Here is a 27,021-nt window from a genome sequence, read left to right on the forward strand (position 1 = left end):
ATAATAAGACTGTATCGCCTTGATAAAAGCCCTTTCTGTTGGGTAGCTTGATTAACATCTTTAAAATTGCACAAATTGATACGTTGAACTGGGAGACCATCCATAAATTTCTCAAAAGTGACTGATGTATTTTATCTTTATTTCCTGACTTGTTGTTTCAGAATTTTTAGGACTCTTAGATCATTTTTTGACAAAGAAAAATTGCTTGTCGTTTTTCTTAATTCTTTGTACAGAAGGAGTTAGCATCCTTGATATTGATTTTTTTTTAAAATTTACTTGGCTCATCTTTTATAGCATTTCTACTTGTGTGTATTATTGCTTCCTTTATATGTCTGTTAAACTCATGAAATACGACCAATGAAAAATCAGAATAGTGATTTAAACAATAATTATCTTTCACATTTAAAATTTTTTTATATGTAGCAGCATTCAATCAAGCAAAGAAATTGGAAAGTTTTACGAGATATTAGCTTTAATGAAGATTACAGGCTTTCACTATTGCAACAAAATGTTGTACCTTGGCACCATTTTTTTAAATCGATTTTATGTTGACAAACAAACAATAAATTTTTTTAAGCCACTAATTTTGAAAAAATGCATATTACAAATTTGTTACATTAATAATAAAAGTTCTCAGTTTTAAACCTAAGACTCGTATTGAACCTGTCTCTGTAGAATCCAAATAAATTAAACAAACATTAGCATTTGTTGTGACAAGAATGGTGAATATTAATGCCTGGTTCTCAAGAAATCATGTTATCATAAATCAAGAAATCATGTCTCATTATGCTGTTATATTATTTTTTTAGTTGTGGATAAAAGAGAACATATTCATAAATGTTTTTAAGAAATTAAAAACTTTATTAAAAACTATTTAAATTAAAGAAATTTATTTTTAGTATGGGACAAAATAGCTAATTGTTTTAGAAAAAAAAAGTACTTATTTAACAAAGTTACTTATATTAGCGTACATTGAAGTTGTAATGTTACAAAACAAGCTCACTACATTAAAATTCATAATATGTCAATTCAAATCATTAAGTGTAAAACATGGTCCAAAATTATAAAAACTTTTTGGCACTCAACTATTTCATTTTATTACCAGCCTTTTTCATCAGACCCATTTTCGGGTTTACGACTATGAATGTTCAACTCCCTAACCATGTAATTTTAAGCCAAAACTAGAAGATAAGGAAACTCTTAGATCAAGCATTGGGACAAACAAGTCTTTGTTAAAGACTTTTTGATGGAACTTACCTGCATTTGCTCTGCATAGAGAGGAAAACTACAAAAAAGTTTCATAGTTAGCTTGACCGTAAAGGGGCTGTAACCCATCTATCACTGAGAATATTTAATATGAACTTTGTAGTAACTGTTGTTACCTCAAGCCTAGAAAGTCCCAGAAGCCAACTAAACAACTATTGTCTGTGCACATTAAATTTGTCTTACAGTTGTGTCATAGGTTCATTGTAGAATATTAGAGAAAGTAGTACCAGCTCAGGAATTGTCCACATCATTTGACTAATGAACAGCACCCGAGTTCACGTCAAAACTAGCAATCTTACTAGGCTCTAGGCAGTTGTTAAAAAACAGTGCTATGTGCTTGACCACAGTTGTGTTGTGTACACATATAAGGAGCATTGTAATATCTCAGTTGGTAAAATTAAAGCCGAGCATGAAACATTTTATGCATGTTTGAAAATAAATTTTGAAGTGAAAAAGTAAAGTTCCTGATTCTAATGTTTCATCATGACCAAAAAACATTATTTAGATTATTTTAAGTGTGTTTGAAAGAAATGTGTTGTTATTATATGTTGGAATTCATTTCAAACCAGCATTATTTGTTTCAGACCTAAGCAAGAAGATTATCTTTGATGTGACCCTTACACTAAGACAATTTTAATATAATAATTGTTAAATACAATCATGATTTTTTACTTTAAAGAACCTTTAGATTTTATGAAAGGACTCAAATATCCTAATAAATAGTGACAAGATGTCTCCAAGGTTTTCTAAAATTCTAATTAAACTATATCTTTCATATTTTGTTACTTATCGTTTTAACCTTGAATTCAAAACATAGTTGTTTCTTCTTTTCTTTCTTGCTTAAAATTTATTTTTCTGCTTTTCCAGATGAATCCAATCTGAATACTTGCAAACTTTGCTTTATTATACTTACTTGTATAACTGAGGTCAGTATTTCTTTACTGTGCTGTTGAATAGTTTTCTTTTGGTTATCAAAAATACTTGTTTTGTGTTATTCAATCATCAGTATTTAATTTCATGTTTTTTCTTTTCAAATAACAATTTTTTTTAGTTGATAGACTTAATTTTTAACATTTAAAAAAGTAAACAATTATTATTAGAATAGAGAGTAGTCTACTTTATTTTAATAGTTTTATTCCAGAATTATTTTAATATTTTTTTTTATTCTTTGATAAATTTATTGTCACAGTTTTATGCTATTATTCTTAGCCTAATTATACTGTTTTCAAATAATATTAAGAATTATATCATATTAGTCTCTTATTTTATTTTTTATTTCAGGACCAATATGCAAATTCTATTATCCATGATGTCAATTTAGTTTATAAAGTACAGCTCCACAGAATGGTAACTTTATTTTTAATTATCTTACAAGATAAATTTAACTTTTTCTTGATGAGCTTTTATTTTTATTGCTATCACTTAATAAAATTTACATGGAAAAGGACATTTTCCAGATACAGTGTATATATGCACCAGTGTATACATATGGTGATAACTTAAAATATTAACTTAAAAAATTAGAAAAAACTCTTTTCTTTTTGCTAAAAGTTAAAAGAAACATTTTTCAGAAACTTGATATTTTTATTCCTTCAAATTAATATTAAACTATAGTTTTCAGTTTTAAGAAAAAATGTAGGAGGAAGACTGAAAGTGTATTTTGTTTGAATTAAAGAAGGTGATTTTGTTGTACATTAACTAGATAATGAGTGTCATTTAAAAATTTGTTTACAATATTTTATACTATAAAGAATTTTTTATTATTTTTTAGCCAATGAGGCACAGGAAAGTGCCTTATGACAAAAATGGTCCTTATAGACCTCTAGCTTGTCCAATGTTAGATCTGATGGTTGAGTTCATCCTAAGTCACATGACAAAATCTTTACCTTTTGAACTTTACTAGTAAGCTCATTACTATGTCTATCTATCTTTGTAATTTTGCTATACTTAAGAGTTGCAAGATAAATTTATTTGTTAAGATTTCCAAATATCTTTAATATTGTTCTACGAAAATCACAGCTAGTTTACCAGGCTCAGAATCATTTATATGTTGTAAACCAATATCAGAGTATATGTTGTAAACCAATTTATCTCCTTCAACCCTTTATAAACAGCAGTGGTTTTAACAATTCAGAACACATTTCTATGGTTTTGGTTTCCTAATAGCACCCACTGATATTTGAATTATGTAAAAATCTTATAACTTTTATTTATAAACTGAAATCAATAAAACTCTTTGAATGTATTAAACTGAAATTGTATATGGAATATTTTCTCTACTTTAAAAAACTTGCATAAATATCTGGTTATAATTTTTTAAGTAACAATTTAATTACTGAGTAACTAAGTAAATATTTCATGTGTACTATTAATGTACAGTGTACAGAATAAAAACTTTAGTAACTTTTGATCTAACAATTGAATTTTTTCTTGCTAAGATGTAATCTTAATGATTCAAAGGGATAACTTAAAATATGTTAATTAATTTGTTGAGAATTCTCTCAAATTATGAAAAAGAAATCACTTAAAATTATGAAAAAGATATATCAAAATACTTCCTCTTAGCAAACATAATTTTTTTGTTTAATTTGATTCTTAACTTTCAAAATATTGCATCCTGCAATTTGGAAAATGCAGTCCCAATACAGGCAAGAGAGCTGTCAAAAATTTCGGTTCTCAAAAATCAATTTTATTTTTTACTTATTTGACCATATATTTGGAACTATTTAAGAAAATAAAAAAAGTTTGCAGATGCGTGAGTCAAAGTTAAATTTAAGTAACTATTAGATCAACTGTTAGAGCTATATCTAACTTATAAGAGGTAAAAGTTTTTCCACTTCTCACCAAGCGTCAACATATAAATGCACAAATAAGTATAATCAATGCACTAAAGACACATGTATGGAGATTGTAAATTATTAAATTTAAGTTATATTTATTAAGGAAAAATATTAAGCTTTGAGACCAATATTTTGTTGCATCAAAACAAATACAGTGAAACCTGCCAAGTTGACCACCCTTGTAAGTTGGACACCTGCATAAGTTGACCTCAATTATCAAGAACGGAATTTTTCCTATATAATATAAAGAAGCAAAACTTTTATAACTTGACCACCTGTCTATCTTGTATGTTGACCACTGAAATAAGTCAATTTTGTCTAGGAGTATCATGAAATTCCATTCTAAAACCCTCATAAGTTGACCAGAAAAAGAAAGTCAGAAAATTTTCTGTCATTTTGGAATGTATGTTAAATGAAATGAATGTTGGTGAATTAGTGTAAAAAGCTAATCTAAACCCTTTTGTGAGTTGACCATCTGGGGAAACTGTAGGGGGTCAGGTTTTGACCATTTCTTTCATTCAAAACATTGGGCTGATGTAAAGTCTAAACAACAGCGCCAAACAACAATGAGGGAATATTTTTGTAACAAATAGGTTTGTAAATGTAGTAATAGCAGAATAAATTTTAAAGTGTTCAAATAATTTTGTTTTGTTAAAGTTTTCAAATTTACATGTTTTCGTGTTCTGATATTTTAAAAAATTATTTTTATTAAACACTTCACATGCATAACTAACGAAATAATTTTTTTTAAAAAGTTAGTTAAATATTAGAATTATATGTAACAAATTGAAGTTCATTCAAGTTTAAACACATTTCTTAAGATATTTATTTGGCTATTTGCTGAATAAAATTTTTAAGTCAAGTAAAAAAGAATTTTAAATATATAGCAACATGATATAGGAAACGAAAAAGTAAACAATGACCCAGCCCTCAATAAGTTGCCCACTTGTCTAAGTTGACCACTAAAACAATGCACCACAAGTGGTCAACTCACACAAGTTTTACTGTATTTGATTGTGCCTAATTCAGGTGTGGAGATTAATTTTGTTGCTTAGGCTACAGATTTTTTAAAATAACATTTTTAATCTATATAACATTTTTTGTTGAAATGTACAAGTTTAAAAACGTTATGTTTAACAGGGTCTCATAAATGTTGCAATAAATTTCTAGGAGAGTTAGGGCAAGTGCTCTTATGCTCTCATTTCCAGGCATGAGTTCCTATGCAGTTTTCTTCCTGATGATGTGCCTTAACTCCTCTAGAATTTTATTGCAACATTTATGCCCCCTACCAGTTATACAAAGCATTTTTAAACTTGTATATTTCAACAACAAAAAATAGACTAAAAATGTCATTTCAAACAAACTATCTTGGAGAGAGAAACTAATGGCAGTTATGAAATTAATCATATGAAAGTAACACATGTAACAGAAAAAAAAGCATTGTTCCCACTGTTATTTATCAATTAAACAAAATGATTTTTCTGCATATTGTAGAGCAATTTTATCAATCAAATGTTTCACTTTCCAGGGTGAAGTCTTAGTTTTCTTATTTAAAGTTCATTTCAAAACAATGACTTGTTTGCTCGATGTTAAAAAGACTACTCAAAAGAAGGAATTACTACTAAACATGGGGTAAAATTGAAGCTTTATTTACTAGGTTCAAAGAGTATTCCATGTGTACCTCAATAAGGAAATGAACTTGTTACTGCATTTTTGGCATCTATTGAACACTCTTATCCTGCATCAGAGAATTGCTTTGAAAGATCCTGCGTTGCATATTAGATCCATTTTGGCTACAATTGTTTTCTAAAATTATATTGGTACCATCAAGTTTTCTCCAATTAGGATCAACAATTACATAAAAGGCAAAATAGCATAGAAACGGTATATAAGTGAAGCTAATTTACAATTTTTTTAAATTTGACAGAAATTTGGGTGAAAAGAAACTTCTAGTTGTTGCAAAAATTAGACAGTAAATCTTTATTTAAAATTATTTTATTCCTAATTTAAAGCTTTAAGTGTTGTTCCTAATCTCCAACTATATCTGACAGAGTCAGGCCAGATATAAAAAAACAGTTGACATTCAGGAAGTAGATTACCAGAAAGGAAGGAAAAAATGTTTCCTCTGGAAGATCTAAACAATCCATAACAATTAATGACTCTCAACAGATTACAACTTTTAAAATCAACAGAAAAAATCAAAGCTTCAGTGGTTTTGCAATGTGCTGTCAAAATATATTGTTTCTGGAGATTACATGAAAATTGAGCTATTCTAATTTTAAGTAAAAAGTTTAACAATTATTTTGAAAGAGTACATATTTTTCTAACAATTTTATTAATAATTAGTATAGAAATTGTTTGAAAATTAAAATTTATTTTATTGAATTGATTAGATGCATAGGGCTGTACTCTATCATCTTAGTTTTTTTTTTTTCATTTTGTTTGTGTTTAAATGCTTTTTACAAAGTATCAAATAAAATACAACAATATTAATACTGTTTCTTTTATTTTATCTTTTCTATTCTTCATACTAGTAATCTTTTGTTAGTGTTATTTAAAGTTGTGATTCCTTTGATAAAGTGCTGTTTAATGTACATTTAAATAGCGACATTTTCCCTTTTCAAAGTAGGTTGTAATTTCAGTTAAGACTGCATCTTCAATGTTTGTTCAAATAAATGACTGAAATGACTATGAAGGGATTGTTAATTTTAATGATACTGTAAAGTCGTATAAGAATAGCCATACCGTCTTTTTTGTTTCAGAAAATAGTAAAGAAAAAGGCAAATGTTTTACTACCTGTTAGATATCTTTATTTTGTATCTTATTTTTATTCTTATCCAATATTAAAGTATTTTTTATTAATGTTTTATATTATTAGAATATACAGTTATAATAACAATTATTGTAATATATATTTAAGTTATTTTTTCTTTCCCCTTTGTGCTGTTTGGTGTACCCTTAAATAACAACATTTCCTTCTTTCAAAGTAAGTTATAATTTCACTTGATACTTCATCTTTAATATTTACTCAAGTAGATGATGGCAATTATAGGATTGTTTATTTCAATGGCACTACAAAGTTGCAAAAAAATATCCGTACCTCTTTTGACCTTAGAAAAGTAGTAAAACAAGGCTAATTGTTTTTACCTGTCAGATATCTTTATTTTTTACCTCACTTTCTTTTATATACGATATTTAAATATTTTTTACTACCATTTTATATTTTTAGAATATGTTGTATTTCTATGAGAAATAAATAACTAAAAGCACATATTTTTATGCCACAAGTCATGTCTTTTTAATATCTTTTATTTTTCTTAGAATTGTTTTATTATTAATATTTTGTATTTTATTTTTTCCATTGCATTGTAGAAATGTAATATATAATTTGTGAATATTCTAATCATCATTTAAATTGAAGTTTCTAAACTTTTCTGGACTACTGCCTTCTTTTGAAATGAATTTTTTTCTTGCAGTTTCTTACCTTTAAACGAACGTTTTATAGTTTTAATCCCTAGCATTGGAATTACTTAAATAACAACAAAATATCAGGAATAAGTAAAATAATACATATCATTAAAAATGTAGATGACAAATTGTAATGTTATATATCACTACCTAGTAATTCACTTTTTAACTATTTAATTTTTGGTTACCAGGATTACTTTTAATAATTCTTTAGTTTTCAAACATCTGGCCTGTATGAATATATTTTAAAAGTTTGCTTCCTTTAGCATGTTAAATAAGTTGGTTATTCGTTTGAACAGATTACATTCATTTATTTTTCAACCTGATTATTTGTATTTACTTTATGTCATTACATTTATATTTAAAACAATTTTATTAAATTCTTTATTCTTTATTCTGCAATTATGACAACTGCAGAAATTTTTTTTTAACTGAAAGTTTCACTCTTTAAATTGAATGTCTTGTAACTACATTACTTAAACTCAGTAACACAGTATCTAATAAGCCAGTAGAGCAATTAATTGACAATACATATCATTTTATGATCTACACTGAAGCGGGAAGCATCATTTAAAAAAAATTAAGCTAATTTTATATTAAAACACATTTTTTTTAAGCTGAAATCATTTTGTATATAAATTATTTTTTATTAATATAAATAAGTAGATTATAATGTTGGTTTGTTCTACAGTCTTTGTTTAGGTGTCATCCATAGAATTTTATGTTATCAGAAACGTGGCAGAGTAAGACTGCAATATCACTGGAAAGAATTATGGACTGGTAATTGAAATTTTCTTTTCTGTAAAAGTTTTTTTTAATGTCTCTTTTAATCAATATATAATAATCAGAATTTTGTTGCAATATATAACATTCAAAAGGTGACTTAAAACTGTTATCATAAAAAACGGATGAAATGATGGATAGTTACCCATTGTTTCAATGATAAACTGAGAATTTATTAAATGTAAGAAAAACCTGTACATAAGTTTTTCTTACCATTCATATTATCTCTTACAATACATGCTCTCACTTTATATATCAATTTTTACAAGATATTAAAATGAGTTGAAAAACCTATATGGGGAATAAGAATATTGTTCCTAACTGATGTTAACATTTAAATTTGTTACATTTGCTATTCCACCAAGGAAACATTGAATCATCATCTAAAAACATTTAATATTTAACTTTTTTATTTCATTTAAGCACTTTTGTGAATAAGAAAAATGTAAGTGAATTTCATAAACATTGTAGACTAAAACAAAGTAATTCATGAATAAAGCATAAATGAAAGCATAGAGTTGGACATGCTATAGTTTCAATTCTATAAACAGGAACCTTTCTCAGGGTTTAAACAGCAAATGATAGTTGAGAAGTAAAGAGACAAACAGGTGCAAAGTGGTTTAACCAATAGGGTTAGAGGAACTACTTGATATAAGAAGAGAAATGAGTGTGAGGGGGATTGGGGGGAACCCTAGATGTGGCAAAAGATGAAATTAAAATCGATTTTAAAATATTGGGAAATGTTGGGATAATAGAAAATTCATTAACTAACTCATTAGAATTTTTCAAAAGGTAGAATGATTCCTAAAGATAAAGTTTGGTAGTTGCAGATAGGTGTTGAATGACATTAACAGATGAAATTTCAAACCTATGATTAGAATCCCAACCATGTAGAGCTATGGAAAATTGGTAATTTTTTTATTTTTGACATGTCTTTCATCTTATTTAAGTCAAAGTTTAAGGGTATGTTTAAATTGTCCAATATGTGCAAGACCCATTGTCGCAAAATTCAATTAATACCCCAGCTATTAATATCAGCAATAGGGTAATTAAGTTTGGTGAAATTGTTACCTGGAAGAACTTTTAAACTCAAATTTATTCAAAATATTTACAAATCAAGGACTGATTTTCAGATAATAATATAAAACAATCAAATTTTTAAAATTCGAATTAGACAGTTTGGTGGATGGCCTGATTAATTTTGAATTGATGCGATCAATAATATTAGAAGGAAAACTGCAGTCTACAGTGTTAGCTTTAAGGTAAAGGAGCTTTTCTTGTTTAGGTTCAGCATTCTTGGAAGATTATTGTTTATGGAACCAAACTATAGTATGTTTATTTCTATTCTTTCATTTGTGCTCTATTCATGTTTTTTTTTACTTTTACATAGCACAAAGTATACCGTATCCTTTTTGTATAAAATACAAAGTAATTTAATAAATGTTTGAGGCTAAACTATATAAATCATTACTGTCCAAATCAAATCAAGCATGAAAATCGGTAATTATCTTGTGCTTTGAGTGAAATTAACAATTTATTGACTTTAACATTTAGAAAAAGATAACTTTATTTTGTGAAGTAATATTGTTGAAGGCAGTGTGATATTGTAGATGAGTTTCTTATCAAGATTAAAGAAAACTCATTATCATATTAAAATAAGTATTTCAGAACTTATTCTCTACCATTTTATATTTCAAACATATCCTATTTACTTTTGTTCCCTTACTAGAAACATTTAAAATATGAAACTGCTTGTAATCTTTTTAACAATCTCCTCATAAAGTTGTTTTTCCCTCCCCTTTTTTTTTAGCTCTTATTAGTTTAATTAAGTTCCTTGTCACTCAAGAAGGGTTGCTTACAAAGAATTGCAACATTTTTCATTTATGTATTCAGGTAAGCTTACTTATAATAGTTATTAATTTTCTTTTACTCATCTTATAATGTTAAACATATTTTTAGATCTATATAATAGCATTTTAAAAAGATTTAATTGATTGCCAATTTATTTCATTCAAAATAATATTTTTTTCAAGTATATAGACATGTTTAATTTTTTCTCTTGATTAAAATAAACTTTTTTCTATTATTTTATAAACTGGTGATTATTTGTAAATAGTGTGTTGAAAAATATTGAAAGAAAAGTTTAAATTGTAGCAATTTAGCTTTAGAGATGTACATACACAAGTGGGTGACCTTTGTGCTAAAATACAAACTAAGGTAAACAACGTTAAAAAAGTGCAACAGTTGCACTGATGAAGGTTGCCCTTTGAGCATCCAAAACAGCTGTCTGCATTTAATAATATTTTTGTGCTCTTTAACGTTGTTTACCTTAGTTTAGAGATATACCCCTGATGTAATTTTATTCTTTATATTTTATTGCAGTATAAGCTTTAAAATCAATTTTAGAGAAATATAAATTTAAACCTTTGTGCTAAAATACAAACTAAGATAAACTACGTTAAAGAAGTGCAACAGTTGCACTGATGAAGGTTGCCCTTTGAGCATAAGAAACAGCTGTCTGCATTTAATAATATTTTTGTGCTTTTTAACGTTGTTTACCTTAGTTTAGATGTACCTCTGATGTAATTTTATTCTTTATATTTTATTGCAGTATATGCTTTAAAATCAATTTTAGAGGAATATAAATTTAAAATCTGTAAAGATTAATAAAAATGTGTTTTTGTTTTTATTTTTTTACGAAGCTGAAAATCAATTTCTTATGTATTTTATTCTTATTCTTCTATTGCATTCAACCCTTAAATAAGAAAAATAGTGAAATTTCTTCTTTTGATTTTTAATCAAATTATGTTAAATCAAAAAGTAATAAGAGTGTTAGTATTTTTAAAAAAATTTGTACTTCAAAAACAGGAAAAGAATTTAATCAAATTATTTTTCATGAAGCATTCATATATGGTATGCATTTTTAATATAACATTTATATAATAAATCTAGTACAGTTTGCTACATGTTTTCACCTTTTTCTTGCTCACTTTATTGTTATGTAACATTATTTTAAGGTTTCATAGTCACCATACAATGCTAATTGTTGGGATTACGTTTTTTACTTGAAATTTTAAAGTTCAAACTTTGCTTTCTCTTTCCTGTTGCAGTCACTCCTAGATTTAAATACTATATGGCATAGAACACAATTTTTAATATAGTGAAAACTTGATGTGACTAGCACAGAATATTATGAGAAGTCCTTTATTACAAAAAGTTTCAAAGTCTCCATCAATTGCTAATAAAGAAACTAATAAAGGGCAAAATAAAAGAATTTTTTTTTCATTTCGAGCGTCAAAAGAGAAAAATAGACATCTTTCTACATTTATGTTTATAGAGTTATGCATGGACAACCACTGGCCAAGTTATGTTCCTCCTTAAAAAAGAAAAATTCTGCATATTTTACTAGTCTGGCTGTATATTTCAAAAGAATGAGAATTTTGTTGAATGTTTTATGAAATGTTATTTTATTGTTATATGAAATGCCCCCTTATTTCCCTTGGCAGCTTATTATTGAAATCAATATTGAGTATTGTCAATGATATCAAAAGCTATTGCGTTTAATTTTATTATTTTTTTCCATGCATTTTACAAAAACTCCCAGTATAGTCTTTAATCTGTAGACATAAATAGTCTACTCTAGTCATGTATTTTTTTTTAATTAAAATTAGTTATTCAAAAGATAAGGGATATATGCAAATGTGTCTATTTCATATATTTTTATTGTTTTGTATTGATGTTCATATATTTTTATTGATTTGTATTGATTTATAGCGACAAGCTCACTATAACAACAATTCCATCTGTAATATTGAATTGTCATAATAGCAGACTATTATTGTATTGAAATTTGGCTTCAATATATTTCTAACAAGTCTAATTAAATTTGATATTTTTTTTCTAGAAAAATGTTTGCTTCTGATTTATTTTTTTAATGTAAGTCTGTGTATAATATGTTCTGTAATTATACCAATATATATTATATGATTGCACTCCTAAACATGAAAAAATTGCAGGTTTCTCGCTCCATGTTCTATACATTATATTATTCATAAAATTTCATTAAATATAAAAACCTGATAAATTATTTGCGTGAATTAAATACTTTTGTAAATGTATAATTGCAGAATAAAAAGAACTTTTCACCTAGAATTTCTTGATGTTCTTGGTCTTTAAAGTTATGCTCTTTTTTTTAACACTGTGCTAATTTTTAATATTCTGTTTTTAGTAACATTTTGAATCTTTTTAGTCTTTAAATCTTTATAACATAAAAAAAATTAAATTATATTATTTACTCTTGTTGTATAAAAATTTTATTAACATTTGCACATTACATAAAACGTCTTGCAGTTTTTAATCACTTGATACATTTATATTTGTAGGTCATGAATACTCTAAATCTTTTTATCACATTTGGAGATACGTTCTTGCCTGCACCTTCTTGTTATGACGAATTATATTATGAAATAGTTAGAATGAATATTGTTTTTGATAACTTATACTCACTTAGTAAGTTATGATTTCTCTATTTTATGATAAAAAAGAATTGCATATTGATTCTATTGATGCTATTAAAGTATCTAATATTTTTTTTACTTTGATTATTAGGATTTGTTTGACATTTCTCCGATGCAACGAACTCATTTTTTTTTTCAATGCAGAAGACAATAGAAAAATTTTAAACAACTCTAGCAGAGTTTTCTCAAAGATTGGCATCTTTTATTATTTGAAAATGTGTGGATAGAAAACTTTTTTCTGTGATGAAATTGCATTAAATATTTAAATTTTATGATTTTTACAGCTTTGCGATATACAACTTGTGATGGTGAATGGAAAGAGTATGCTGCTAAGTTAATGAATAGTCTTGTTAATATTAGGTAAGTTATTTCTGCCCCTTCATTTCCTCATTGAGATTCGTCAGTTTTCACACTAGCGAGTCCAAATATCCTCATTTACGGTGTTTTTGTAATTTTTTTCTGAAAATATCAACGAATTGCTGCACAAAACACTGGTACGCAAATAGCTTCCTATCAACATTTAAAAATTAATGAAAAAATGGGAAGTGCTATTTTCACGTATGACTTTATTTCTTATTAAAGTTTAAATGTTTTTGCATTTTTCAGTTTAGTAATATTGGTCTTCAATTGTGGTTTAAAGTCTAAGCATCCAACTAATCAGAGATTAACATCCTGATTTTGTTAAATTATCTCTTTACAATTCCTTATTATCCCATTATGTAAATATGAGTATCCTATTATGTAAAAAACATTTCTGTTGCTGTACGAGCAAATGGACATAACTAAAAGAAACTGAATTTAAGCGTGTCCAAGGAAAGAGTTTTTAATACGAAAAGCTTTCAAGATATAACTTTTACTTTTTTATTTATTTTTGTTTCTTTTGCTTTAACCATCTGGTGGTTATGCACAGATAACGTTTCATTTTAAGCTGCATTCTTCTTTTCTTAACAAAACCCATTTTTCCATGTGATTTGATTTGGAATTAAAATTGAATTGTAAACTGAAAAAACATTCTCCGAAATTTTCCTACTTGAAATTCCAAACGATTAAGTAAGGTAGAGAGAGAAAACTTTTAATATGAAGATGGCATTGAAATTTCTCAACAGCACTATAACAAAGTATTTCAAAAATATCAAATTACATAAATATCTGCTAATGTAGTATGTAAGCTTTACAGTGTATGTAATTGATGGTCTGTTTTTAAGTACTTACTTATAAATGCTCAATTTACATTATACTCACCAGGACTTTAAAGTATCATAATTTTTATCATTTAGTTTATTAAATGTATGCCAGAACAAAAATTTTACATTCTCAAAGATCTTTTTTAGTATATTAATAAAAACATATGAATATGGCTTTTTATTTAAGGAAACTTATTACTGCATAATCCTCCTCACATAACAGAAAGACAAAACAGTGAAAGAAATTATGAATATTAAATATAAAAGAATTTTATTCAAACTTTACAAATCAAAAATTCTCCTGAACATTAAATTTTGTAATTGATTTGAAGCATATGTTATGTTAGAGTTATTAAAACAAATATAGAGTTATTAAAATATAATTTTTTCTTTTGCTTTCTTGTTTCAATTTCAACTTTTATAATTATTATTTTTTATGAATATCCATTGAGATAAACCTTTCATTAAAAAAATAAAAGTATGTGTGACTAGGGAGAAAAAGAATAAGCTAACTTTTTTTATAAATCCTTATTTTTTTTTGTAATAAAAATTTGAAGAGGCACTTCAGCCCTAATATAGGGCATTTTTAGTTAAAAGGATGAAACAATACATGCCTGGTTGAACTTATTACTTGCCCTGGGCATACAATTTTTGAGACATGGTATGCACCCACAATTATTGGTATTATGTTAAAGTTGTGGCAATTATAGAAAGGCAGTTGTATATAACAGCAGTATGCATAAAAAATGGGGATTGCCAATATGTTAAAAATGCAGATTGGATATCATGTGATTGTTTATCTTCATATAATCAACATTAGAAACATTGCAGATAACTTTCATAGAATCGTTTCAGTTTAATGTTCCATGAGTAACTTATGCTCAAAGTATTTATACAATAGTTGAGTGTATTCTAAGTGCAAGAGTGCTGTGTTTTTGTCATTGCTGTTGGGGAACACTTGAAAGCAATAAAGATAACTTAATTTTTATGGTCAGAACATGTTGGAATGGCTATTACCAAAATGTTGTTTCTGTAGAAAGGCACTAAAGCCATGCAGCTATAAAACTATCAATTCACTTCTCACACATTTTCCAGAAAGAACTATTTAAGATTGCAGCTTTTACAATGTATGAGTTAAGTTAATCGTTTTTTATATAGGTATTAAAATTACTAAATAAATCATTATGCCTACATATTGAAGTATTTTTAACTTTTATTCTCTTAAGTTCAATAAGTTTATATTTTCTTTATTTAAAAAATTAACATCTTGTATCTATTATGTTGATTTGTGTTAGTTTAATAGAAAAAAAATAAAAAATTTTGTAATATAATATCTTCATAGCAATTTAAATTTTTTTAATTAAGTTATGACAACTTGAATTCCATTTCTAGCTTTCATTGAGTCTTGCCTAAAAAATAGAAGCTTTGTTTAAGCACTTTGTATTACTGTTCTCTTTTTAATATTTTTTTTTATTTGTGTAATTTATACTTGTCAATCAATTTATTTTATTTTTTTGTGCAATAATTCACTCTAATTATAATTTTGTTTACTTTCTGTAGATTCTGTATCCGTTTTTATTTGTGATATTTATTAGTTTAATTTGTTAATTGTTTTTAGGGCAATTATAAATCATTTCTCTCCAAAAATTGAATCCACTTTGGCAGATAATGGTTTATCTGCTTTGACTGAAGACCAAGTATGTAGAAATATAGTTAATATAAATTCACTGTATATAAGTGAGCGTTTCTAATTCTATTATTGTATAAATTGATAAATAGGCACATTAATTTGATAAAAGATCATTTTTAAATAGTGGAAATGTGAACTTAGCTTTTAGCATGTTGATTTTGTAAATAATGAAGGTAATTTGGAAAGGAATGAAAGCTTTGAATAAAGACCAAGCATAAGAAAACATAATTACTTGCATTCACTTCATTTAGGCAAGTGTTACTAATATTGTATAAATTAATTTATTAAAACCTTGATATATGAAATGGAAACATAGTGGTCAACGCAGAATGAAAAAAATACTGTAGATTTCATGATACAATAAAAAGAAACTTTTCAAACAATTGATTATAAAGTATTTCCAATAAACAAAATTTTACTAATTTTATAAACAATAAAGTGAAATTAAATACAAAAACTATATTACACTTATAACTTCAAGTTTAAACCAACTGTTATATTTTCCATCTGTGATTAACTAAATAGACATGGATGTGAAAAATATTTTAAAACATATATCTATTTATTTTTAATCTCATAATGTTTAGTACCCTTTGCCTGAGTAACTTTGGTCCAACATAGAAAAAATTATCTATGTATTTTTTCATGGTAGTTGATAATAGTATTTAAGGGGAAATTTTTCATTTTAAAAAAGTAAAAAGAACTTCAATTGCAAGAGATTTTATGCTTTAGCGGAAATGTTTTGTTTAGTGGTTCTGCAGGAGATATTGTAAACACTGAATAATGATGAGAGGAACTTTAACTCTGTAAAATTTTATCTGTACTAGAAAAGTAAGAAATTAAAAGGAAGTATGAAAATAGTTGCAATAAATATGATAAAATAATAACAACTGAAGTTTTCCTCTTTTTGTTTTATCAGAAAAAAATATTTTTGTCATCGACGTGTAATACATTATGCATGTATTAAAAATAGTACATCAAATCTATTATCATATTGATATATCAAAATGTATTATCATATGGATTTGCTAGGATACTTTTTGAAAACTTTTTTTTTAATTTTTAAATAAAATAAGGAAAATTATTTTAAAAAATATGTGGTTTATAGCTATGTGTAAAAAAAATTTACAATATTTTATGTTTCTAACCTCTGCTGTTTCTTTTTAGGATAATTTTAAATCAGCCAAGTTTTGGGAAAAGTCTTTGAGTTATAAAATCTACCTAATGAAATTTTTTTGTCTGTTTTTTTTTAACTTTAAAATTGTGAATAAAACTTTTATGCATCATAGTGTATATTTAAAAGACAATTATTAATTTTAGATGCCATATTTATCTAAACCTTGTGGTAACTTTTAAACAACAATAGACACCAGATATTTATGATACCAAACACAATGAATGGCATTCGCTTTAAAACTAACCTTTTACATGAGGAACGTCAAATAATGGTTATGACCATTAAAATTTTAGTTATTACCCACTTTAAATTTTCCAATTTGTTTTACCCTCAAGTTGTTATGATGCAGATTGACTTATAAAAGCTTCAGAAGGTCATAATGAAATATTTGACCTAAACTAGTCAGGCATCCCATTTTTGGTGAAAAAATTAAACCTCTGAAAAAAATTAATTTTGCCTTGCTCCTCCCCTATTCCATGTCAGTGATACGACCTGATTTTTAGTTTAAATACTGTCGTGTCTATTCCCCCTTCTATGATATTCCTGTCAACAGAAACTGGAATACTTACAACAAAATTTATGCTGAAAAACAGATATAAAGAGCATTTTCTTAAGTATAATTTAACACCTTTACCAAGCCTATGACATATAATCCTTTCTCTGGTGGTCTGTGTAAATTATCCTCCAGAAACTTGGCCTAACCAGTTGTCAATATGTGCATTTTTAAGTATGAACTTGATCTATTAAACTAAGTGTTGAAGAAGGAAACATTACAAAATGTAATTGGGGGCCATTCAAATATTTTGTAAGTTCTGATAAGAAGAATTGTGATTTGCTTATTTTTGCTGAGTAAGAGTTATTACTGATTGTGTATTAAGTTTTTTTTAAAATTTTGTTTTCGTAATAATTTTAATTCTTTATCGTAACATCTTCCTTTGAAAGAGTAGTTGCATAACACATTTCTAAAGAGATTTGGCATTCATAGGTTTCTCTGTACATTTAACTGAATATACACATACTGTTTGTTGCAAAATTAATCAATTAAAATAATGTTTACTAGTTTACTAATTTTATTAAATGTTATTAAATTGGGACAACCATGACTCAATTCAAGTCACAAGATTTTAAATATTTTATTCCTACTTTTTAAACTCTACTTTCATGTATTAATATTGTTTCGAATTCTAGGTTTTAGACGTTGTAAGGAGTAACTATGACACTTTAACCTTAAAACTCTATGATAACCTTGATCAATATGAAAGATATACTGAGAAACCTATTGAAACTGCATTTTTTACTCCTTTGGTAAGTTCAAGATTTATTGCATACATCTCTCCTTAAAGACAAATATAAGATTTTAAAATTTCAATCTTATGTCAGATTGAGTCAATTTTTACCTTAGTTATACTATATTCATATATGACCAATTTAAGACCAAATTTGTTTCATTCTGATTGGTGATTTGGTTACTGAAATGATTTCTGTACTTAGAGATTGAAATCTTTACAAAACTTTAAATTCACTTTGTGAATATTACTTTTTTCATAAAATATCTCCTTTTTGAGATACTGAACCAATATTCAATGTACATATTTAAAAATTTTTTTAAAAATATTTATTTATTTTGTTTACTTTTTAAGTCAGGTTTTTTAACAATTAAAAAAAATTGTGTTAATGTATTTTAGAAGAGTAGAAATAATAAGTTTCTGGAAATGAATTTAGTAGTTTTCCAAAAATTGTCCTATTTCTTTTCTATTCAAAATTTATTTCTGTTCCCATTATAGCAAGTGCAAAAACTTTAAAGCTTAGCTTTTTTAACCCTCCTGGTGTCAAGCCCGTTATAACACGGGCATGGTTTCTATGCTGAAAGCGGCTTGCCCGTGTATGTACGGGTTCACGTTCTAGGTCTGGAGCGGGGATCACGTCTTTTCTGAACTAGAATATTTCCTTCCCCCTCAACCTCCTACTGCTCACAAATTGAGAGGCGTATAAGCTGTCATCGTAAATCACTCAACTGTTGTGCTAGAATATTTCTGTTTGAATAGATGTGAATAGTTTGCGTTCTTTTTCATGTTTGAACCCCAATCAAACCAAAAGTTTACCTTTAAAAACAGATTACATTTTTATTTTCTCCAACACTTTCGAAATATTGAATTTTTTTTTAAAAAATATATTCATTGCTTAATTTATTATACTAAATCTTTGAATAAATAAAATCGTTTCGTATTTTTAAATTTCAATTAATTTTCGAAAAAGCATTTTTCATTTTAGAGTAAATTGCAGGAAATTATTTCTTGTCTAAACAAATGCAATATTTAATGAACTAATTAATGAATTTCTAATATTACTAGTTTTCTATAGTATTTAACGAATTTATTTAAAATAGTTAATTTTTTTAAGTATTATGTTGCTTACAAAAAAATTTAAAAAATTTTTATCTGGCAAATGAAGTTAACTCTTAAAGCACTCTCTCCTCTTTTGTAATGTTAAAGACTTTCTCGGCATTTTTCTAAAAATCTCATCACTCAAAACGCTAGTTTTATTTGTACTTTAGTTTAATGATATTAAAGCATTTTCATGGATAGAGAAAAAATCGAAATTCTTTTCATTAGTAAATACATTTCTCATACATGTGAATATATAAATAAATATTTCAGTAATGATAAATAAGTTTAATAATAAACTCTAATTTCCTTAATAAATAATAATAAAAAAATGTGCAAGCTGTTAAAAACTCCAAATAACTAAGTGAGTTATAATAAACTAAATATTTCTTTCAAGTCCACAAAGTAAATGTAAATATTTTATTCTACTCAAATACACTTTAAATATACATACATTTAGATATACATTTTAAAGAAAACGATTTTTTTTAAAAGTATAGCTGATTATATTTAAAATATTTAAGTAATCGTTGTGAAAATTCCAGTAACTAAAATAAAATATTAAAATCATTGCACATTTTATATACTTTAATTGTTGGAACACTTGCAAACAAGATTTTTTTCTCTCTAAAAGATGTTTTATTTTTAATTAAATTCATCATTAATTTGATTCAAAGTACAATTTTTTCTATAATATCATTCGAAATCCAAATAAAAGTGTGTGTAAACTCAAGGATGTAAGCTCGAGTTGTGTTGTAATTATCATGTTTGTAAATATTCAGGAAACCTAGAAAGTAATGACGCTTCGGCGCATTGAATATTCGATAGTCTTAAAAATCCCTTTTTTTACGATCCGGAATTGAAGGGTTGTTGATAACAAGGGTGAATACATTTTTGATAAAAAATAAAATCTTGGTAACAAATATCAAGTGCATCGAAATGACATTACTTTCAGATCTCCCAATATTTCACGAATTTAAAAGTTGTTCAATCCAGATGGGCAGAAAAAACCAACGTAAGTATTACAGTACTGACATTCGTACTAAAATATGCATCGATTGATTGTCTGAAATCTAAAGTAGATAATTACATGATGTTTTTGTTAAGTTATTAAAAGAGTTTTCAGAAGTTTAATTTGAAATGGGGGAACGCAAAGCGATAAACAAACCCTTATTGTGACGTAAATATAATCTAGACAATACTTATCATACTAGTGTCCAGATATCATACTAGTTATCATACTAGTGTCCATACGAGTTATCATACAGTTTCATCTAAAGAGCACGTTTTCTTTTCTGTTCATGGTCAAAAATACTGTAAAAGGTGAACTAAAAAAATGGGCGTATAGTACTAAAAGTGTATGACAGAAGTTAGAGAAATGCGAAATGTAGAGAAGATTTGTCACTATATTTTCTGCAATTCAATTCAAGTCTAAACTTTGACTGCGAAAAAAAAACTTAAAATAGAGCTTAAATAAACTTAAAACAAAAAATAAGAATAAAAGTAAGCTGGAATTAAAAATGAAACATAAATGAACCTAAATGAAGTACACGACAATTCTGCGAACTTAACAAGTAAAATAATCGAAGTAATGGATAAAATTTATGATTAAAAGTAAAATAAAATAAAATTCAATAACACTCTGCAACAAAATATCCATTTAACTTCATCAGTAATCTTTCGATGCATTTTGTATGCAGAATTTGCTTTTGGAATAAAAATTAACTCGCTACTTGAATAAAAAGTTCTAAAAATATTTGCAACTAAAATGGAAGACATTACATTATTTTGATTCTTTGGAATTGTATATTTTTGAATTTGTAAATGACGTTATAAACGAATTTAAGAAACATAATCCAACAAATCATATGTTTAAAAAAAAGCAATAACAAGTTTTTGTGCCCAACCACAATCTCAATTTCATTCATAATCCACAACATTCATAAATATATTGCTATTTATTATAAATACAATATTTTTAAAATATTACTCTTGTGAATAGTAAATATGACTATTAAGGGATACAAGTTTTATCATTCTAAATATATTTTACCCCATATAAATTAAAATCACAAATAAAACTTAATGTAATTTTCTTAAGAATAATTTTCTTTTAAAAAAATTTTTAAATTTAATTTTTCTAGAAAATAAAAAGTTGTTATGACCTTTAATTTATTGATATTTGACCGAAGTAATGCAGAAAATTTTACTTTCCTTATTTCAATAAATTTTTCTGCTTATGTTACATACGTTCTTTGATTTTTTTCTGCTAAGCTGCGAACTGTAAAAACTAAAAAAAAAAATCTAAAAAAAAATCCTATATTTATTTTATATGCTATTTCCAATTTTGAAAAAAAAAATTATCATTTTTTAAAAAAAAAAGCATTTTTGATGTTGTTTTATTGCTATACAAGAGGTGTGCATAATCATAGTACCTTTTCTTATGTCAAAGCATTTTTATGTCATAACCATTAGTTCTAATTCTTGTCAGTTTGTTTCGATGAATAAGAAACGCAGAACAACGTTTTTTTCTACTAACAGATAGGGAGAGAAAGTGATGAAGTCCTTTTAACACATTTTTTCAATTTTTCACGAACTATATTATATAAGCCGAAAACAATTATTGTTGTTTGTTATTTACCATTGTGTTTATTTGTCGCCATTTTTTACTAGTGTGGAATAGCTGATTCCGTGGAGCAACATGGTGCAAAGAGATGAATTTTTAAAAAAAATCAATATTAAATATTTTAAACCAATACTACCAAAAATTTTTGTATAACTACGTTTATTTTTGTATATTTAAATTCTGTTACTTCCACGTGATTTATTTTTCCAAATATATATCATTGCATAATCTATATTGTTAAAATCATTCCTTTGAATTTAACAGCAATGGACAAAACTACAACGAATCATTATATTTACTTGTAAAATAATATTCTTGCAACAATTCCAGGACTGATATTTATTTTTTGTATGTAAAATTTCATAAGGTTACGAATTTTTTTAAGCTTTATTATTGATAATACCCTATAAAATAAAATAAGAAAATTTACAATAAAATATGCAGTTTTGCTTAACTAGTGTATATATAAAAATTTATATTTTTAGTCAATTTTATAAAGTGTAATCTGAACAGCTTTTACTTAAATATTTAAAACACGAATTAAGAATAAATTATCCAAATAACTTGAAATTCAATACGAACTCTATTTAAATAGTATTAACGTACATTAAAAAGTTTTAAGTACGTTTTTAACAATATTCCATCTTTAGAACAGCAGCGTTTAGCGAAAGCTTTTTTTTTACTTAATTTCAAAGAAAAAGAGAAATAAAACGGGAATTAAATAAATAATATCTATTAAACAGCAGTTATTTTTCTAATCGAACATAATTGAAAAAATACTCATTAATTATTTTTTTAAATTTAAAAATATCATTAATATACTTAAAAGATAGATATGACTTTTTACTAGCTTGTATATCAACGAAATTGTACTTTGAATTCGGAAATGAGGCAATTTAAAATGCACACGCATTTTTTAAAGTAAAAAACTTAGACGGTAGCCGCAAATGTATCTGGGAAATAAAAGAAATCACAGGAAACAGGAAGGAAAAATTATCAATCACAAGAATCTATTCAGCTCCATTTCATTGAGCATTCCTTTGATGTTATATTTCAACTATATCATTGTGAAAAAGCTAAGGACAAGAAAGAATGTAACATAACCTGAAAGTAATTATCTTATCAGAACGAAAGAATTGCTTGATATTTCAGAGAAAAGTGTAAGATTGTATGAAGTTCAACAACGACTTTCAGAAAAGTGAATCACGAAACACAATTCATCCATCAAACTGTCTTGACCCTCCTTGACCACCTAGACCGATAATCACCCCTTTTAACCACAAACTGAAGCAGAAGGGGGAAAGCATACCTTTTGTCCGACCCTCGACACTTTTGGTAGAATCTTTCTAAAATGTGTCTGCCGCATGAAGTAAGAAACTAAGAGAGAGGGGAAACGCCAGGAGGGATAATAAACTACATTTTGTTTTATGTATATATATATACATACGCACACAGTCAAACCTCGTTAATGTCAACTCGAAAGGGGGTAGAGAATTTATTCACGTTATCAGTTCATAAATTTTTTTACCAGAATCTTACAATATGCAGAAATTTTGAGTTTTCTAAGCATCAAATTCTATTGTGAATATGTAAGCTATTATATATTTTGATATCTTTTTTTTTGCACTTTATATTAAATTACTAACTGCTATAAATATTCTTACAACATGTCAAAGTAAAGCACTTTAAAAAATAAAATAAAGTCATAAAGTTCATAAATAAAAAAAGAAAAACATTATAGTTCAGAACTAGTTTTAAAAGTATACTTTCTTTCTCTGCTTTATTTTTTTAATCTGTCAAAGCAAATAAAACAATTATTGAAAAATAACTAACTAATAGGAGTTAGCTGATTTATTGTAAAAAATTAGAGAGGATTACTAACAAAATAATTCGTAATAGCTAGCTGTTTTTGTTTCGTATTTGTGCATGCTTGACAAAAGTCATTTGTGCATGCTTGCTAATTTATCAACTGTATCTAAAAATTACACGAAATTTTCACTTCGCATAGCAAAAGAACGAACAGTTTTAATTGCTTTGTAAGCATCCATTTAAGAAACAAAGCTGTCTTTTTTTTAGCTGTTCTTCCCTTTCATCCTCTTAATTTGAAGAAACAGCATCAGCTAATTCATTTTGGGAACTTTTTATTTATTCAATTATAAAAGATTCTGTAACAAATCAATAAGTCATTACATCATTGCCCATTGAATTGTAGTCTTTAAAAGAAATTGATTCTGGAAAAAAAATGTAGGCTTGAGTATTAGCAGCAAGATCAGCCTCTTTGAATGATTTGATATTAAAAGATCACTGGATCTTTTCAAAGATCCAGTGGTTCACTCGAAAAGATTCACTGGATCAAAGATCACTGGAAAATCTGGCTTTTTCAAAATGAGCATTGGTAGTCAGAAACCCAAAAATTGGGTTGACTGTTCAACAACAGTTATAAAATAAAATTAACAACTGTGCAATTTTATTGCATTTTTTAGAAAAAATCATTAAAGTTCTAGAAATTATCCTTCCAATCCAATAAAGCAAAGTCTTTATTTTGGCCTCTTTTTAAGAAAAGTGCTGTTGATTGATGTTCTTAACAAACTTTTGATGATAGAGTAACAAAAAAATGAGAAAATCCAAAAGAAAGTGATCCCTTAAGTTCCAAAAATTAAATTATTTGAAATATTTTATGTTTAAAGACTACCATTAAAAAAGTTCCTATTTCATTAATTTTAAAAATTGATCAAAATTATTTCTTGCAGTTACAGTTTTAATAATAAAACTCTAAGCTAAGAATTTTAATTTTTTTAATAATTTTCTACAATGTTTGAATTTCAGGTGCGGAGCATTGTTGCTGAATATCGCAATACTTCTAGTTTCAAGTCCTTAGATATGCATAAATTACTCAGAGAATCTTCATCAATTAGTTGAAGGCCTATTTGAATCATTTTTTTTATCTGTTCCCTTAGATGTGTTTATTTTAGCATTTTTATCTAAAATATGAATCAAATTATATTAATAAAAATCCAATGTTTTCGATTTTATTGACCATGTTACTGTTTCAATTATATTATCTAATCTACTGAATTTTTCACACAACGTATATTTTATGAATTCTGATAAACAAATTTTGTTTTTCTATTTGACTTTTTAGTATTTGTTTAGTGAAACCTTTATCAGCTTTCTAGGATGACATTAACCCTTGCAGAACTGAAAATGTCAATTTTTGAATTCTGCAAATTCCTAAAACTGATCAGAAATGAATATATTTAAGTAATAATATGTGATCTATATGTGTAATTATATGTGACCTATGCTGCCTAATGTAGAACAGGTGGGTTGGTTAATCTGTCAACATTTGTCATTGAACTGAGTAATTTCATGGAATATTTTTGTCACAAGATATTTTTTTTTTTACAATCATGGGTAACATTCTTCCAGTTTTTGAAGGTAGGGGAATAAATATTGTCTTCTCTCTGTTGTGATTCTTTTAATATTAGAGTATGAAAACTTACGATTCTTCCTTTTGTATCATTAAATACTTCAATTTAGGAAACAGTATATTTGGCTTCCAAAAATGTATTATTGGATTCCTTGTAATATATCTTTATATTGTATCATTATCTTCTTTAATTTAGAAAACAGCAAGTTTGGCACCAAATACAGTGAAACCTTCTGTTAAGGACACTCCTGAAAAATAGAGATGCCTCTCAATATGAACATATTTTTAATTACCCGTGAATCTTCTATGAATAAACCATTATGTACAGTCTCCGCAAAGTGTATACTCCCGTAATTGAACATGGAGTCATTTTTGCTCTAAAACGTATTTCTATCTCTTCAAACTGGACACTACTTTTTTTAAATTTTGCAGGAAAAAAAATTCTGTTTTAAATTACGAGGGGGGGGGGAATGAAAATTTTCACCATTTTGAAAGCATGTAAATTTTTTGCCTCATCCCTAACTAAAAATATTGTTAAGCTATTTCACTACTAAAGAAGCGATCTTTGTCCTGTCACCTTGTTTTGTCTTTGCAAAGAAAAAGGATAAAATGATACTGTTCTTGTGAAATAATTCAGACAGTAGCATCTTTTGATCTTTTCCTCAGGAGGACACAGGTAATGAGACACCTCAATTTGAAATGACGCCTTAAATGCTCTCAGTGCTTCTTCACCACTGAAAATTTCTTTCGTTTTCTTAATAATTTGAAGACTGTATTTAACGCAGCTGGGGTACAAAAAAAAACAGAAATATAATCTTTGAGTTGTTCATATAAATGAAACATTTATTTAGACACTTGATAGGTGATCAATTGTGAATAATCAACTCATTAGGTCCTTATTGCTTTTTTTTCTGTGCATCGTGGGAGGTTTACTTTCAAGGAGGTATTAATCACGTTTCCTATCAAGTGATTCCTACCAAGTGTTAGGGAGAAACCAACTGAGGACTAAAAGCTCCTATTCGGTATCATATGACTAACTTTAATATCTGTGTTAGTAGGAAAATTATATTAATTTATCTGCAGCTACATCTAGAATTCAAATATCTAAATGTATTTAAAATTTTTTCATATAAATTTTTTTGTATAGAAATAAATATTTTTAAAGGTTTAAATAAATATCCTTATATATTATTTAATTTTTCTATGTCCTTGAAAATATTCTAAAAAAATTTACAGTGGTAAACATCGCTATTTGGGTACCCTTATCGTAGACAAACAATTCTCATAAACGAACAGTTTTTCGGTCCCAATAATGTCCGCTTAAACAAGGTTTCACTGAATGTTAATGATTTCCGATAGAATTGGAAAAATTAGAGATGATTGTGCTCCAGAAAAATCCAGATTTCTGGGTTTTTCACTACCCGCAATCCAAAAGTTTTCAGAAATCCAAGGTCCAGAAGTTTCAAGAAATCATCGATCAAATTTATGTATAGAAATTCTTAGATATTTTATTTAAAAATATTAGAACTAGAATATATACTTGGCATCTCTTTCATTTGGAAATATTTTTTCTGGTAGGATAATAAAAGTGATTAGAGATTAAATAAACTTATAAATTATTATTCCTTTAAATTAATGCTGCATATAATTTCTTTA

At 26.6% G+C, this 27,021-nt stretch overlaps 1 protein-coding gene across 7 annotated transcripts in view; it reads left to right on the forward strand.

Annotated features, from left to right (window-relative positions):
* LOC107440967 (armadillo-like helical domain-containing protein 3) overlaps nt 1-24,967 on the forward strand; it is a 92,674-nt gene extending 67,707 nt beyond the window's left edge. For all 7 annotated transcript variants that reach the window (XM_016054069.4, XM_071188418.2, XM_016054068.4 and 4 more), the window contains 10 exons: nt 2,134-2,192; nt 2,548-2,613; nt 3,038-3,168; nt 8,266-8,354; nt 10,168-10,250; nt 12,740-12,866; nt 13,159-13,234; nt 15,677-15,755; nt 18,114-18,230; nt 24,762-24,967. In XM_016054069.4, the coding sequence (XP_015909555.1) occupies nt 2,134-2,192; nt 2,548-2,613; nt 3,038-3,168; nt 8,266-8,354; nt 10,168-10,250; nt 12,740-12,866; nt 13,159-13,234; nt 15,677-15,755; nt 18,114-18,230; nt 24,762-24,854 (920 nt within the window). In that variant the 3' untranslated portion in view covers nt 24,855-24,967. The remainder of the gene's footprint in view (nt 1-2,133; nt 2,193-2,547; nt 2,614-3,037; nt 3,169-8,265; nt 8,355-10,167; nt 10,251-12,739; nt 12,867-13,158; nt 13,235-15,676; nt 15,756-18,113; nt 18,231-24,761) is intronic.
* Nucleotides 24,968-27,021: the final 2,054 nt, after the last annotated feature.

Source organism: Parasteatoda tepidariorum, chromosome 12 (genome assembly GCF_982258835.1).
Source record: "Parasteatoda tepidariorum strain Cologne lab strain chromosome 12, Ptep-v5.0, whole genome shotgun sequence".
NCBI classification, from domain to species: domain Eukaryota; kingdom Metazoa; phylum Arthropoda; class Arachnida; order Araneae; family Theridiidae; genus Parasteatoda; species Parasteatoda tepidariorum.